Raw genomic sequence first — 18,993 nt, 5'->3', positions numbered from 1 at the left:
ACCAGAATGTAACCTGACCATAACTTGAACATAACCAGAGTATAACCAAAACATAACCTGAGCATAACCAGAATGTAACCTGACCATAACTTGAACATAACCTAAACATAACCAGAATCTAACCTGACCATAACTTGAACATAACTTAAACATAACCAAAACATAACCTGTACATAACCAGAATGTAACCTGACCATAACTTGAACATAACCAGAGTATAACCAGAACATAACTTGAACATAACCTGAACATATACAAAACATAACCTGTTTTTCTCACCAAGCTCATGAGGTAATTCTTCACTTGCGCAGGCGATGGAGGTGCTGAATCCGTTCACGAGGGAAACGGAGAATGAGGCACCGATGGTAATTCCGTCAATAAAGTTGTTGATAGCATCACTCAGACTAATCATCCACGCCACTGTCTTCACATTGGACAAATTTCTGCCTCTCAGCCATTTGCAAGAGCCCTGTGAAGTCAAATCTATCATTACTGTACATGCTGGAGATAACATTAGTATACAAGGTCAGAAATACCTGCCAAATGACAGCAAATACATCACAGATTCAAGAAAAGGCAACAAAACTACTTGTAGCTAAAATAAGCTGAAACATCACAATTTTTGAGTTTTTTTTTCAGGACAACTTAATTGTTTCATGTTCGATCCACTTAGATTTGCAAAAACTAATAAGTTTACTTGTGTTTACTTGTGTTTACTAATGTTATTCGAACACAAATCAATTGTCTGGAACCCAGCATTTATTTACAGGAAATGTCTTAAGAATGAAACTAAACATTTATGTCTGTTGCAATTAAAGTAAAAGCTGAAAAGGGATTAAAACTGACATTTCTCTGCATGAAATTAAAGTTGTAAATAAGTTGCAAGTGATCAAACTTGGAATTTTGAGAGAGGAAAGAAATGATTTATCAAAAAACAAAACAAAAAAGTTGCAATTTAGAATTTAATTTAGAAAAAACAATTCTAAGGTAGCTGCGTCACAGTGGCGCAGTGGGTGGCATGATGGCCTCACAGCAAGAAGGTCGCTGGTTCGAGCCCCGGCTGGGTCAGTTGTCATTTCAGTGGGGAGTCAACATGTTTTAATGTTAAGCCGAAAAGAATTCATTCACTAAGCCGAAAAGAATTCATTATTGAATTATTCATTCATTTATTTTCTTTTCAGCTTAGTCCCTTTATTAATCTGGGGTCGCCACAGCGGAATGAACCGCCAACTTATCCAGCATATGTTTTACACAGCGGATGCCCCTCTAGCTGCAACCTATCACCGGGAAATCTCTATATATGCCCTCATTCACAAACACACTCATACACTACGGACAATTTTAGCTTTCCCAATTCAGCTATACCACATGTGTTTGGACTGTGGGGTAAACCGGAGCATCCAGAGGAAACCCACGCCAACATGGGGAGAACATGCAAACTCCACACAGAAATGCCAACTGACCCAGCCGAGGCTTGAGCCAGCAACCTTCTTGCTGTGAGGCAACAGCACTATCCACTGCGGCACTGCATCACCAATTATTATTATTAATAAAATATTTTAAAAATAAATGAAAATGTCATTGAAAATGAGCAGTAATAATAGTGGAATTCAATATAAACAATATTTATACTAAACATCAAGCCCAAATTAATATCAAGCGACAACATGTTTTAATGTGCTCTCTATTTGTCAAGTAAGGGATAATGTACATCCATTGGGTTGCTTTTTTAGAATAAAGCTCTTCAGACTTAACAACTGATAAATCTGTCTGTTTATTCTGCGCTAACAAACAGCTGCATGTACATTATCCTGCTTATAACACAGCTTTCTGAAACATTTGATTCTGATTGGGCAATCATGAAATTTCAAGGCATGTTTTTCCCAGATAACAACCCATAAAAGTAATAACACAAACTCATCCGTGTAATATGAATCGACTGTAAGTGAATATATTTATACTGTATATTAAATGCTTATGTCACTCCGCTGTTCTTGACTGAACAGCGTTTAATTAAAGAGCTAGTAAATTATTACAACTCAGTTCTGTGGCAAGTAGGCATGTAATAAACAGAATAATGTACATTCTGCCGGTTGTTTACACAGAATAAAGCCTGCGTAATGAATTAAATTAGATAGAACCTTAAAATTATCCCTTAAATAAAATTCTTTGCAATGTGGTGATTGAGCAAACAGAATGAAGTATTCCAGAGAGCCGTGTAATTCTGATCAATATTACAGTTCCTGCTTTTATCATTTATAATTGGCTCAAAAAAAGGATTTTTAAAGCATCAAAACTATGCAAAACAGCTTTAAAAGTCCCTGTACAGTAGATTGTGTATCATTTTTCAATTTATTTTAAGCAAAAACTAATAAAATCATGCACTTTTCCATGATATTCCTATTCACTGTTTCAACGTCCAAAACTCTTCTCAGGTATATTGAGTGTAAATCAATTGATGAACTATTAAAGAGACTCTATTGAAGGATCCCTCATTAAAAATCATTCATTAAAACACATTATTGAAATATACTTTAAAGGCCACTGACCTTCAGACTACATGGCTGTAATTTGTATATAAATGTCAATGTGTGACCTTTTGCTTAATTCGTATGCTTTTTTGTGCACAACAGTTAGATAGTATTATGCAATTGGTGTGTAGACGCATGCATTTCACCTTTGAGCAGCATTAAACACTGTATTGATAACATTTTTCTGATAATGACTTGTATTCTGATAAAAACAATTGGTTATGTTTCCATATTTGATGTTAAAGACAACACAGGTACATTAGAGGCACAGTTTGCCCTAAAATGGAAAGTCTGCTATTATGTCTTTATTTTGTTTTTACATTTTATTGACAATGTGGTCTTCATTGCATGCATTTGCTGTTTCAGTTTGACTTTTTGTATTTTTTTTTATTGTTAACAAAACATACAGGCTGAAAAATATAATGAGATATATCAATTCAACTACCCCCACCACCCTCCCCTGTGTCTCTTTAAACTGAGGTGTCCAATGAACAGAAGTTAACAGAAAAACTAAAACAAAGTACTATATAAAGTATCAAATATACGAAATTCTGCCATTATTAATTAATCTTGTTCCAGATCTGTTTGAGTTTCTTATTTTAAATAAACTGAAGAAGTAGATACCTAAACTTCAACTTTAATTTCTATAAAATAAACTTTAAAATATACTGAACAGCCATTGACTTCCATCATATTTTGAGTTTTTTTCCTTGTTTTTTTTCATGCAGTTTTGAGTGTAATTAGTTACTATATTTTAATCACTGAAATGTAAAGTAAGGGATTGCATGTAATTTTTACATAATTTAAGTACAGCTACATATAATACTTGCCTTAAATACTGAAAAATAATAAATTCCTCAAACACCTCCCTCAGACTATCAGGCTGATGAACACTTAACACACCCCACACAAACTCTTCCATACCTCTCACTGCACACCATCAATATGTAGCATGCACTGCACTTTAAGCAATCCATACTTAAAACAATACTGCCTACAGCTATGTGTACACCTATTCATTGTACATATTGCTGTCAACATTGCCAATTTTACATTGTACTGTTTTTTTTGCGGGGAGTATGCTGTTGTTTGTTGTTGTATTTGCACCATCTGTATTTTGCACCGTCTGGAGCCAGCACCTAAGCTTTTCACTCATCACAGCACACGTGCTTCTGATGATGTGACAATAAAAGGGATTTGATTTGATTCTACAGCTCTATGTTGATCAATTCAGAGGAGAGCAATTGTAATTTTTGTTCTACAAATACTGTATGTTCTGTAGAATACTTATATTTTTTAACAAAAAGAAAAGTTGCATGAATACACGATTAATTATTAAAAATGTAACCAAAGAATGTAATATTTGTTATCGAAATGCTTAAGAATGTGCTATTATGGATATAATAAATATGTAATATTTACTTTAAGTAAAGCTGAAAGGTCATGTAATAATTACACTCCCTATTGGGAATGTAAATAATGATCAGTAATTAATTACCTTTCTTATGTAACCCACTGTTTACATGCAAATGAGATGTAAACATCTGTCTGAACTCTATTTGATCTCTATATATTATCAAATTCTGAAGGACAGCTGATATCACACGATTCTGTTTAACCATTGACCACCGTCTCATTTGATATTTAATGATATATCTCCATTGTCGTGGTAAATAATTTGTATTATCTTATTTTTGATAAAGGAAGACACTTTCATGTAGTCATAAAATATTTACCATTGCTGTAATAAAACAATTTTTATAGATTACATATCATTACAAATATTTGTTATGTTTCACTCATATAATTGGTCATTTCGGGTTACAGTAGAATAAACATGTGAACGTGTAGGAAACTGTAAGCCATTGACTACCATACTAGTAACAAAAAAAAATACGATGGAAGTCAAGTGCTAAGAAATTATTTACACACATGACTTTTTTTGTCAAATTCTTCTGGGTAGGCCTGTTGTGGTGTAATTGTGGTTATTAATTTAAACCATGGCTGTTTCAAATGAATCATATTGAAGATTAATCATATTTGGTCATATGTTCGATTTTTATGAACCCCAAATCAGACAATTAATCATAAAAAGCACCTCAATATTTAGTTATATAATCGCATTTATTTTTTAAAGAATTTATATTTACATTTAGTCATTTAGCAGACGCTTTTATCCAAAGCGACTTACAAATGAGGACAAGGAAGCAATTCACACAGCTATAAGAGCAGCAGTGAATACGTTTTTTAACCGTAGTGGACATTATAAAGGGAGGGACTCATTGACTGCATCTGAAAGCTTATGCAGCTGACTTTTTGCCTTGCTGTCTTCGCTGTCTCTGAGAAAGATTATTGATAACTAAGAGTATATTTCCTTACTATAATACTGACTTCATGCTAGAAATTACCTCAAAAATAGAAAACATTGTGTAAAAAATGTTAATTTTCACACAAAATGATGCCATATTTAATTTTTTGGGTCAACTGTCCAACAATATATCTCTGCAGCCCATAGACCTCCAAATAAGAGAGAGTCCACAAGTGGGTTAGTAGACCTCCAAGTTGCAGGTACTTACTCTGCAAGTTAATTCAGAGTCTTCAAAGTAGAAAGCATTTACTCCCCAAGTAGTTTGAGAGACTACTAAGAGTGAGGGACTTACTCTACAAGTAGGTTGGGAGACCTTCAAGTGGTAGGGACTTGCTCTGCATGTAGGTTGGGAGTCTTTCAAGTGGAGAGGGATTTATGCCACAAGTAGGTTGGGAGATCTCCAAGTGGTAGGGACTTACTCCACAAGTAGGTTGAGAGACCTCCATGTGGAAAGGACTTACTTCGTAATTAGGTTCAGAGTCTTCCAAGTGGGAAGGATTTACACCGCAAGTAAGTTGGGAGACGTCCAAGTAGTAGTAACTTGCTCTGCAAGTAGGCTGGGAGTCTTTGAAGTGGTAGGGACTTACTCCGTAAGTTAGTACGAAGTCTTCCAAAAGGAAAGATTTATGCTGCAAGTAAGTTGGGAGACCTCCAAGTGGTAGGAACTTACTCCACAAGTAGGTTGGGAGTCTTCCAGTTAGTAGGGACTTACTCCACAAGTAGGTTGCGAGTCTTCCAAGTGAAATAGACGTACTCCACAAGAAGGTTGGGGGACCCCCAAGTGGTAGGGACTTGCTCTGCAAGTAGGTTGGAGGTCTTTCAAGTTGAAGGGATTTACGCCGCAAGTAAGTTGGGAGACCTCCAAGTGGTAGGGACTTGCTCTGTAAGTAGGTTGGGAGTCTTTCAAGTGGTATGGACTTACTCCGTAGGTAGGTTTGGAGTCTTCCAAGTGGAAAGGATTTACCACACAAATAGGTTGGGAGACATCCAAGTGGAAAGGACTTACTCTAAGTAGGTTAGGAGACTTCCAAGAGGTAGGGACTTAATCTGCAAGTAGGTAGGGAGACTTCCTAGAGGCAGGGAGTTATTCCACAAGTAGGTTGGAGGACCTCCATGTTGTAGGGACTTAGGCCCAATCCCAATTCTATTTTTGTACCCCTACCCTCTCTCCTTGGCCCTTACAACCGAGGGTGAAGGGGAAGGGCTTCGGTATTCACCCCTAAAAATTGGGACAACACTACAGCACCTGCACACGGCATCATATGTCCTTGCGATCTCATGCTTCATATGAGATCAGACGATCACGACTGCTGTAGTTATTCCAGTTGTGCTATTTTTTGGTATTTAACTTCAGGAAATCACTAAAGGGAATGATATTATCATAATAATGATATAATGTGGCAATAAGATCGTAACTATACTGTGCATTTACACAGTGGCTACTCATCAATGTAAACACACCAAAAACAACATTAACATTATAACAGACACTGTAAAAAGCTCATTCCCAGCCACTAGACATTATTGACAGGGTATTTGAGTGTCATTAAGTGTCAGACTGTGGGACTGCTGTACAGGAGTTATTATTATGGATTATAGATCGCGGAAAAAAAAAAATCGGAATAATGACAAAAAAATACTAATTTGTGGATCTCCTTACTTCCTGGTGCAGCTATTCTGCCGTTGTGGCTGGTGTATTCTGGGAAATTTTCTTACCCCTTGGTTTCGAGTGTGGTCCTGAAAAATTTTACCTCTTCCCCTTAGCCCTTCGCCTTCAAGCTAAAGAGAATTGACGTGTTCTGAACCCTTGACATGAACGCGCAAAATGAGGGGTAGGGGGAAGGGCTAAGGGGTAGAATTAGGATTGGGCCTTACTCTGCATGTAGGTTAGGAGACCTCCAAGTGGTAAGGACTTATGACAAAAGTAGGTTGAGAGACGTTCAAGTGGTAGGGACTTACTCCACAATATGGTTGGTAGTCTTCCAATTGATAGGGACTTACTCTACAAATAGTTTGAGAGACCTCCAAGTGGTAGGGACTTACTCCATAAGTAGGTTTGGAGTCTTCCAAGTGGGATGTATTTACGCCGCAAGTAGGTTGAGAGACCTTCAGATGGTTTATGTTTTCCAGAGGATAAGTGGTTGCCAGGTCTGAGTCTTGTTTCGGTCACACTTTATTTTGATGGTCCGTTTGTTGAATTAAGTTACATTGCATCTACATGCCAACTAATTCTCAATAGATTATAAGTAGACTGTCAGGTTGGGGTTAGGGTTGGGGTTAGTGTAAGTTGACATGTACTTGCAAAGTTTCTTATAGTCAGTTACATATCTGTTGAATGTCTGTATCAACGGACATTAAGCAGAAAGCCTACTAATACTCAAATGGACCAGCAAAATAAAGTGCTACCCTGGTTTCTTCCAAGGTTTGTTCTTCACATGCATCAGTTTTAGTTTTGGTTCCTTGTCACTGTCATCTCTAGCTTGCTTTGGTTTGGGGTAGCAGAGCTCTATCTTAGTGGAGTTGCTATTCAGTGGATCAGACTTCAGCAGAGACAATCAGTTTTAATTCAACTAGAACTACACCAGCATTCTACCATTACTCTCCTGTCTGCCTGATATGCTGGAATGTTTCTATAATTTCAAACATTGTTATGGCTTTCATTTTTTATTCTTCATCTATTTAAGCTGCTTTGACAATGTATAGAAATAAAGCTGACCTCCAAGTGGGAGGGACTTATGCAGCAAGTAGGTTGGGAGACCTTCAAGTGGGAGGGACTTTTTCAATTGTCTGTGACCCAAAACAAACAGTAAAACAGATAAGATTTGATCTTTGACAAGCAATGTGCTTGTTTTTTTCCTCCGGACCAATGCCAGCTGTGAAGACAGATCTGAATTTAACAGCTGATCTCAGTCTGATCTCACAGGTGTGATTGTACACGTCAAAGGGTTCAGATTTTATTTATAGGGTTATCATAGGTTGTAGTCCATCACTGTTGCCTCATTAGTTCCGCCCACAACACACCTCCATGTCCTTGTTTTTTTTCCCAGAAATAATCACAAAGCTCCATCTTCTTCTTATCAGTACTTAAAAACTAAAGCCTTTCGGGAGAAAAAAATGGATGCAGTACTACTCAACAGGTTTAAAGATTGGGCAAAATGAGCATGATCAACTCCCCCCCCCCCCCATTCCCAGCTTTTAATAATACATTTTTGGTCATACTTCATTTTGATGAATTGAGTTCCATTGCATCTACATGCCAACTAATTTTCATTAGATTATAAGTAAACTGTTGGGGTTGGGGTTAGGGTTATTGTAAGTTGACATGTACTTGCAAAATTTCTTATAGTCACTTAAATGTCTGTTGACGAAGCAGTCTCAACAGATATTATACAGACAGTCTACTAATACTCAAATGGACCATCAAAATAAAGTGTTACCCATTTTTACATAGATCTTACATGACATTAGTCAGCAAAAAATCCATGTTTGATTTTAAATTTAAGTAGCAATGAATTACAGTATAACGTAATTGCTATATATTTCTGTGAGATCTGTGCAGTCATACCCGTTCGGATGCGGGTTCAGAGGTGATGCTGATTTTGTCACTAATGGCAAGGTTCATTTCTGAATCTGAGTTTGTGAATCCGGGGTTCTGCTGGCCACATTCTGAAGACTGGCATTGATTGTGACCCTGCTGAAATACAACACAATTCACATGATTACTGCATGCTTTTTTTTAAAAAAAAGAAAAACACATCTGACCATCAAGGAAGATCTGGAACTGCACCGTTTATTATTATACGACATGTAATAAACAGCCATAGGTCATCATCACAAAATAAACGCTATCAGTGCGCTGGGAGATAATGACCTGCTGACTGCGCACTGTGCTGCTCTTTATGCAACTACTACAGTATATCAAACTGTAAAAACAAATACAGCCCGTTGATTAGAGGTTAAATCACTTTATTAGACTGTAAAGTGCAGTAATCTCAGTGTATGGACAAGTATAAAATAGTATCATCTTTTTGTGTCCTATACAGAGTATAATTCAACACTTATCTAGATGCCACACTTTTGAGTTCTTGGAACGCATTCAAAAACATTCCTGACACTAGATAAGATGAGATAAATGTACCTCATATTCTGGTTTGAGGACAATCTTCAGGATTTTTTCAATGATGTAAAGTGCGTAGAATCCACCGAAGACCCCGACAGACTGAAGCACGTAACCATCTGCTTTTGGGTCAAACCCGAATGCCTGTATACATAGAAGAATTGATCATGTAAATGTGTTTTTGAACGAGTTAAGCCAGATACCAGGCCTTTCCATGCACACACACACACACACACACACACACACACACACACACACACACACACACACACACACACACATTATAGCTGTATGGGCCTTTCCCCCAGATATAGTGATGTTTCTACTGTACAGACTGTATGTTCTGTCTCCTAAACCCAACCTTCACAGAAAACAATCTGCACTTTTACATCTTCAAAATACTTCATTCTGTCTGATTTACGAGCCGTTTTGCCCATCAGAACCAAAATAATGTCCCTACAAGGTCAAAATTTACTGGTATTACTATACTTGTGGGGACATTTGGTCCCCAGAACATGATGAATACCAGGACCACACACACACTAACACACATGCACGTGCAGACACACACACAATTGCACACAAATGCACACAGACACAACTGAATGCGCACAAACACAAATGCACACATACACATGCACACGAAGAGACAAAAATACACACAAATATATACACACACACACAAATACACACACATAAATGCATGTGCCAACATGTGCACACATAAATGTGCACACATATATACGAGTGCACATGCACACATGCGCATGCAGACACAGAAATACACAAACAAACATACAGATATATACATGTGCGCACACACAAATGCAGACGCATGTACACACATAATTGCATATGCACACACATACACACAAATGTGCACACATACTTGCACCCACACAGACAAAAATACACACAAACATATATATAAATTTACATACGCAAGCACACAGACACACACATAAACGCATGTGTACGCACACACACACACGTGCACGCATATACACAAATACACATGCACAAAAATAAATGCACACTCAGCGATGGCAGGTATTTATGATACATGTGTGCAAAATATGTATTTTAAATATAAAATAGTATTTGGTAGTTTGTATTTGATGAGGTTTATGGAAATGAGTTCATATTTTGTATTAAAATGCTTTATTGTCTTGTATTTTTGTGTTTTTAAAATACTGTAAAATACTTTGCAAGAAGTCTTCAGTACATGATCATAAAAATGAGACTTTCTCAGTTATTTCCCTAAGCTTCAGAATAGAATTGAATAAACTAATTAACTTTATATTCCTTTTTTTAGCAAGTGTTTTTATCAGTTTTACATTTTCCAATAATTACCAAACAACACAACAATAATACAAGGAATAAGCATGATAATACAAAGAAAATAATGGGTATAATAATTAAAATAAAGAAAAATAGATACAAAAATAATTAAAGAAAAAAAAAGTTATTATTGAAAAAACAATTAGGGCAAATAAATGGTTTCAATGAAAATACAGAGACAGTCAATAGGGGTAGTGAGCATATTAAGCATTACTGCTGCTCAGAATCTGCATTATGTTGGTCCAGATGATCAAGAATGGTTGAGACTCTTTCCATGTGCAATATTTGAGTAAGATAAGTTAACCATGTCTTAAATTGAGGAACAGAATCTGGTTTCCACAGTTTTAGAATGACACTCTTCGCAATAATCATTCCATAAATGATGGTGCTTTGTATGGACACATTATGATCCAGCAGATAACTAAAGTACCCAAATATAGCAATTTCTGAGTCGTGTGTAAAGGTAAAGCCAAACATATCGGAAAGCCATTTAAATATGTCACACCAGAAATCATAAAGATTTGGACACGGCCAAAAGAGGTGGGTCAGGGAGCCTTGAGCAGACTTACACCGGTCACATGTAGTGGAGATGGTAGGGAAAATTCTGTGTAATTTAGATTTTGAGTAGTGCAGTCTATGCATTACTTTAAATTGAATTAACTGATGCCTGGAGTTAATAGAACAAGATTGAATTCGACTGAGGCTTTCCTCCCATGTATCAGTCTCAATCTGTATACCCAGTTCCTCTTCCCAAGCATTCTTCAAATGAACTGTAGAGTAACTCAGTTCTTGAGAAAACACATCTACAAAATCTGTTTTAAAAGTGTTTTATTGAGTTATTCATTGCATTGCATAGCGTTAGCAAATATTACAACATCTCTAGTTTTTTTTTACAAAAAAGAAATCAACAAATTAAATGACACACACATAGAAATCAATAATAAATAATAATAATTTAAATAATAATAAATAAATAAATAAATGAAATTTAATTTTTTTTTATTAATAATAATAATAATAATAATAAATAAATAAAATAAAATAATTAGTAATTCCTACAAACCCAGAATACACTTTTCAAAGAACACAAAATGTCTAACCCCTAAAACCCACCCCACCCCTGGGACTAAAGCTTGTTGTTGTGACCTTCACCATCTGGGTTTTTAACCTACACTTTCAAGATAGAGGAGAAGAGGAGACCAAATCAGATTTCTTATGGCAAAGAAATTGAAAAAAATTGACAAATTTTTTTCAATTTCTTTGCCATAAGAAATCTGATCCTTTCCAGATGTGCTAATTTAGTTAATTCTTCCAGCCAAGATCTAAATGATGGGGATTCTGTTGATTTCCAAAACCTTAGAACCAGCTTCTTTGCCACAATAAGGCTGTAAGACAACAGTTGTTTTTGAGAATCCTGGAGTGATCTAGTTTTGTCTGAAATTCCAAATATGACCAAAAGTGGGTCGAAAACTAATTCACGATGTAAAATTTTGGATAGAGTTTTAAATATTTCAGCCCAAAATGGGATCAATTTATAGCACAGAGCATAACTTGAGGGTACAACTTTTTTTAAGGTTTTGGCAACTGGCATGTAATTACACACAAGCACCCAAAAATCCTCGAGCAGTCCGTAAGCTTAAATGTTCCTGAAATAAAGGGTCGCACTTGTGTTTGCAGTGAAAATGAACACATTGTCTATAACAGCTGATGGCAGATGTCTTAGATGCTCTTTGTCCTCACATTTTACACCTGCCCTAAATTGAGTTCATTTTGGTATTCTTTCTTTGACATACTATCAAGGGCTCTTAATATTCCTGTGAAACCCTGCCCAATAATAGCACTTTTCGGTCTACCTCCTAATGACACTTTATATAATAAGTGCCATATTGATATTATTGCATTCGCCTCATTGCTAGCCAGAAGGAAAATATTGCTAAATTGGAAATCCCCATATGTCCCTGCAAATCTTTCCTGGCTGAAAGACCTAATGTTTTTTTTGCATTTGGAAAAAGTGAAACGCTCTATTAGGGACTCAGTCAGTTTATTTTATAAATAGAGGAGCCCTGTGATTTCTTTTGTCGACACCATACCTTCTTTTTAGATTTAAACCACCCCCTCCCCTCCCGTTTTTTTATTTTATTTTTATTTGATATTTTTGTGGGGTCAATTTGGGTTGGGTTTAGGGTAATGTTTCAGTTGTTTACATGACTGTATTTCATTATTACACAATGTTTAAAACCAGCAGATTATACTATTCAGTGCATGTCGTGTACTTACTGTCATTCAAGTTTCTGCTTAATAAAATATTATATATAAAAAAATGAACACATTGAAAACGAGTAGGAAACTAATTTACTTTAGCGGAAAGCCTTCATACTGCACCCAAATAAAATCTTACTGATGTTATTTTTTAAGACATCAAACTCAATTTGCGAGCAACTCAACGTAAAACACACTTAGTTTTATTTATTCACACACTGCTAAAAAAACAAGAAATCAGGATTAAATGTTTAAGCTGAATCAAATTAACCTCATGAGTGATTTGAATTTACATCAGATTAAACTCCAATAAAATAGCTTGCGTTACTTAAAATATTGAATAAGTTCATAATTACTTATTTTAATAGTAAGTTATAGCTAAAATAAAAACATATGTTGTCCTGACTCATAGATCAAATAATTTTGTACAGTGTGTTCCAGCCTGATCTCACGAGAAAACGCAAGTATTTTGCGTTTTGTCAGTTTAGTGGCTAATTCGTATGAGTTCAGTCGTACGAAATTGTACAGTTTTAAAAAGGAGGCGTGGCACCTAACCCCACCCCTAAATCCAACCGTCATTCGGGGGATGAGCAAATCGTACTAAATTGTATGAATTAGATCGTACGAATTCATACGAATTAGCCACTAAGTCAAAAAGTTACGAATTGCCGTGAGATTGTGTTGTGAGTTCCATCATAATTCATAATATGATATTTATTTGGGCACAAAGAAGATTCTCTATTAAATGTCAATGTGGGATCTTTGGCCCCACATATAACCCAGTGTGCGAGAAATCTCTGTGTTATGTTTGATGAAAACAAACAGATCAGTTCTGTCGTAAAATCCTGCACCTCAGACAATTTTTATTATTTGTATACAAGGGAACACTTTCATTTGATGGTCCATTTGAGTATTAGTAAACTGTCTGCTTAATATCTGATGAAACAGACATTCAACAGATATAAGAAACTTTGCAAGTACATGTCAACTTACACTAACCCTACCCCCAACCTAACAGTCTACTTATACTTTAATGAGAATTAGATGCAATGTAACTTAAATTCAACAAACGGACCATCAAAATAAAGTGTGACCGTATACAAAGCTGTCAGTAATCTTGCTCAGACTTGCTCTGTCCGTATACCCTGTCTCGATCATTGAGATGTTATGATCTCAATTTACTCCCCATGCCTAGAACACACCTTTAAAAACGAGACGATCGAGTGTTTGCAGTTGCTGATCCTAAACTCTGGAACACTCTACCAACTTACATTAGACTTTCCCCCTTAATTTCTGTGTTTAAGTCCGATTTTAAGACCTACTGTATCTATTTCCTCTCGCTTTTAATACTCCTTGATCACTGTTTTGTTGCTTTTATTTGCTGAATGTTGGTCAACTTTGGCTGTTTTTAAATGAGCTTTATAAATAAATATAGAAAACTGATTTATTTATTTATCTGCATCTGCAGATCAGCTACTGGCATCTGGAACAGCCTATGAAGTATTGTAGGAATCGCCACTGTAGGGCTTATTTGCATGTCGTTTGTCTTATTTCTTGGCATCTACATCAGCAATCCATCTAAAACTTTCATTATTTATGCAGTTAACTCATTCTCCTGAGATGTTTTTCAGTTCTGCTTTAGCTGGAAGAGTCTCAGTTTACCCCCTAAGTGAACATCTTTAGCATCTTTAGGTGTTTTTTTATTTCTAAAGTTTCTCTGCATTTCCACGTGCAGCACTGAGACTGAGAGTGATGATGTTCTGAAGCTCCACATCCTGACGTTTTATTCCATCACATTACTTAAGCAAAGATGCTGAATTGTACACTATACTGCCATTATATATTATTGATCTTAGCATTGTGCAGTATACTATTTTCAATTGATTTTGTTGACATTTGTCTGTTATTTTCTTCCATCCATACTCTAAGCATTGACCACATTCTTGATCAATTTTCTGTTCTGATCTCAAGCCTAGGCAAATAAAGCATCAATCTGAGGCCGCATTTTAATGATATCATCATGTGGACTTCTTACAAAGTATTTTACAGTATTTAATGATACAAGACTTGTCTGCGCCAGTGGTGTAGTGGTTAGTGCATTGACACATGCACTCTGGTGCTCGCGGCGACCCGAGTTTGATTCCCGCCTTGTGGTCCTATGCCGATCCTTCCCCTCTCTCTGCTTTACATTTAGTCATTTAGCAGACGCTTTTATCCAAAGTGACTTATAAATAAGGACAAGGAAGCAATTTGCACAACTATAAGAGCAGCAGTGAACAAGTGCTATAGACAAGTTTCAGGTGTGTAAAGTCTAAGAAGCAAAGCATTAGTAATGTTGTTTTTTTGAGAGAGTACAGTGGTATAGCCAGAGAGGCAGTTACAGATTAGGAAGGAAACTGGAGACTAAATAGTTGCGTTTTTAGTCGTTTCTTGAAGACAGCAAGAGACTCTGCTGTTCTGATGTAGTTAGGGAGTTCATTCCACCAACTGGGCAGATTGAATGTGAGAGTTCGGGAAAGTGATTTCTTCCCTCTTTGGGATGGAACCACGAGGCGACGTTCATTCACAGAACGCAAGTTTCTGGAGGGCACATACATCTGCAGAAGTGAGAGCAGATACGAAGGAGCAAAGCCAGAGGTCGCTTTGTAAGCAAACATCAGAGCTTTGAATTTGATGCGAGCAGCAACTGGCAGCCAGTGCAAACGGGTGAGTAGCGGAGTGACATGTGCTCTTTTGGGTTCATCAAAGACCACTCGTGCTGCAGCGTTCTGAAGCAGCTGAAGAGGTTTGATAGAACTAGCTGGTAGCCCGGCTAGCAGAGAGTTGCAATAGTCCAGTTTGGAGAGAACAAGAGCTTGAACAATGAGTTGAGCTGCATGTTCAGATAGGAAGGGTCGGACCTTTCTGATGTTGTAGAGTGCGAATCTGCAAGATCGAGCAGTTCTAGAAATGTGCTCAGAGAAGTTCAGTTGGTCATCAATCGTTACTCCAAGGCTTTTTACCATTTTGGATGTAGTGATGGTTGCTCCGTCCATCTGGATTGAGAAGTTATGGTGAAGAGTCGGGTTGGCAGAAACTTCAAGCATTTCCGTTTTCGTGAGGTTAAGCTGGAGATGATGATCTTTCATCCAGTGTGAAATGTCTGACAGGCAGGCTGAAATGCGAGCTGGAACCGAGGGATCATCAGGGTGAAAAGAGAGGTATAGCTGGGTATCATCAGCATAGCAGTGGTAGGAAAATCCATGTTTCTGGATGACTGGTCCTAAAGATGCCGTGTAGATAGAGAAGAGAATTGGTCCAAAAACAGAGCCCTGAGGTACCCCAGTGTTTAGATGCTGTAGGTTGGACACCTCTCCCCTCCAGGACACCCTGAATGACCTGTCCGAGAGGTAGGAACTGAACCATTGAATAACAGTGCCTGCGACGCCCAGTGACTCAAGCGTAGAATTTCCTGTCAATACTCTCTACTGTCCTATCTAATAAAAGTGAAAATCCCTAAAAAATAATTATAAAAATACAAGACTCTAAAGTATTCTGATACAAAATATAAACCCATTTTCATAAACCCCATCAAAACAAATGACAAAATACTATTTTTATATTTGAAGTACGCATTTGAAATGCATCATAAATACTGCCCATCTCTGTGCAATACGATGTTCTGACTCATTATCTGCATTGAATGATGTAAACCATAGGATATCATCTTAAGACAGGACTTTCTGTATGAAATGCATGCAAAAAAAGAGAAACACAAGTGACCTTTGGGTTACAAGTTCAACTCACTAACTATTAGGCCACAACTTATAGGTGAACGAAGTGACAGAGAATATTTGTTGTTGTAAATCAGTGTTGACTAAGTCAGTTTAATGGTGAAGGGATTGATCCCATAGGTTTACTGATGGAAGGTTTGTGTAGAACTGTCACGCTCTGTTGTAAAAGTATTTTGTAGTTTATTTTGATACAAGTAAAACTGATGTATTTGGTATTTTATTTTAAAAATACATTTCAGTGTGTTTTGCCCAGCCCTGTGCATACACACACACAAATGTTCTCACACAAACACATAAATGCACATATACACATGCACATGTGCACAGACAAGCACATGCACAAACACACACACACACAAATGCATGCACACAAACAAAAACCACACACAGATGCACACACACACACACAAATGCATGCACACAAACAAAAACCACACACAGATGCACACACACATACACAAATGCATGCACACAAACAAAAACCACACACAGATGCACACACACATACACAAATGCATACACACAAACAAAAACCACACACAGATGCACACACACATACACAAATGCATACACACAAACAAAAACCACACACACATGCACACATACACAAATGTATGCACACAAACAAAAACCACACACAGATGCGCACACACATACACAAATGCATGCACACAAACAAAAACCACACACAGATGCACACACACACATACACAAATGCATGCACACAAACAAAAACCACACACAGATGCACACACACACATACACAAATGCATGCACACAAACAAAAACCATACACAGATGCACACACACATACATACACAAATGCATGCACACAAACAAAAACCACACACAGATGCACACACACATACACAAATGCATGCACACAAACAAAAACCACACACAGATGAACACACACACATACACAAATGCATGCACACAAACAAAAACCACACACAGATGAACACACACACATACACAAATGCATGCACACAAACAAAAACCACACACAGATGCACACACACACAAATGCATGCACACAAACAAAAACCACACACAGATGCACACACACATACATACACAAATGCATACACACAAACAAAAACCACACACAGATGCACACACACACACACAAATGCATGCACACAAACAAAAACTGCACACACATACACACACACACACACACAAATGCATGCACACAAACAAAAACCACACACAGATGAACACACACACATACACAAATGAATGCACACAAACAAAAACCGCACACAGATGCACACACACATACACAAATGCATGCACACAAACAAAAACCACACACAGATGCACACACACATACATACACAAATGCATACACACAAACAAAAACCACACACAGATGCACACACACACACACAAATGCATGCACACAAACAAAAACCACACACAGATGCACACACACATACACAAATGCATGCACACAAACAAAAACCGCACACAGATGCGCACACACATACACAAATGCACGCACACACATACATACAGAGGCCTACATACACACATACATATACACACACAGTTGGTTTAAAGTTAAACATTACAACATGCAAACATTCATTCATTCATTCATTTACTTTTCGGCTTAGTCCCTTTATTAATCCGGGGTCGCCACAGCGGAATGAACCGCCAACTTATCCAGCATATGTTTTATGCAGCGGATGCCCTTCCAGCCACAACCCATACCTGGGAAACATCCATACACACTCATTCACACTCATACACTATGGACAATTAGCCTTTCCAATTCTCCTGTACCACATGTGTTTGGACTGTGGGGGGAAACCAGAGCACCAGAAACCCACGCCGACACGGGGAGAACATGCAAACAATCACATATTAAAGGGGCAGTTCACCTAAAAATCAAAAGTTACTCACTATTTACTCTCCCTCAAGTGGTTTCAAACCTTTCTAAGTTTCTTTCCTCTGTTGAACACAAAAGAAGATATTTTGAAGAATGTTGAAAACCTGTAACCATTGACTTACATAGTAGAAAGAACAAATACTATGGAAGAAAGAAACTCAGAAATGTTTGAAACAAGTCAAGTCGAGTCAATGATGACAGACTGTTTATTTTTGGGTGAACTGTCCCTTTAAGCACTCATCAGAACAAAACAATAATGTGTGAAGCGAAGGAGTCCAGTACAAAGAGCATGACTACGTCATTAGTTATGAATAATCTACATCAGCATCATTGAGCTGATAAGAGCAATTAAAGATGTTCAGTGGAAACCTGCGGGTCCGAGGTTTCACTGCAGGAATGAACCAGTTTTAGGTTATTGGGTTCGGTTTGTGCTCCAGCACTGCAGTAACCTGACCTGGGCTGCGTTTCACTAAAATAAGCCTAAGTAGATCATAAAAATGATCATGCGATTGATCTTAATATTACAGTCTGTCTCTCAAAAGCCTTAGAATTATTACAATTATATTTTCCTCCAATCTCTGTTTAACAGAAGAAAGATTTCAGCACATTTGGAAACATAATAGTTTTAATAACTCATTTCTAATTCATTTTCAGTGTAAATTATAACATGTTTAAAAGCCCAAATCCTTCTCTAATTCCAAAGAGAA

The 18,993-nt window shown here is 37.1% G+C and overlaps 1 protein-coding gene across 2 annotated transcripts in view; it reads right to left on the bottom strand.

The window, feature by feature from the left end:
* The window catches only part of LOC130241001 (metal cation symporter ZIP8), a 35,678-nt gene that overhangs the window by 4,049 nt on the left and 12,636 nt on the right, over positions 1–18,993 (bottom strand). The window contains exons 4-6 of one of the 2 annotated variants that reach the window (XM_056472699.1): positions 9,038–9,160; positions 8,465–8,593; positions 280–469 (exon numbers count right to left, since the gene is read on the bottom strand). In XM_056472699.1, coding sequence (XP_056328674.1) covers positions 280–469; positions 8,465–8,593; positions 9,038–9,160 — 442 coding nt within the window. The remainder of the gene's footprint in view (positions 1–279; positions 470–8,464; positions 8,594–9,037; positions 9,161–18,993) is intronic. The other variant, XM_056472700.1, reaches the window with a different exon arrangement.

Source organism: Danio aesculapii, chromosome 14 (genome assembly GCF_903798145.1).
Source record: "Danio aesculapii chromosome 14, fDanAes4.1, whole genome shotgun sequence".
Lineage (NCBI taxonomy): Eukaryota > Metazoa > Chordata > Actinopteri > Cypriniformes > Danionidae > Danio > Danio aesculapii.
Note: the sequence above shows the minus strand (reverse complement) of the source record. Positions and strands in the feature narration are given on the sequence as shown.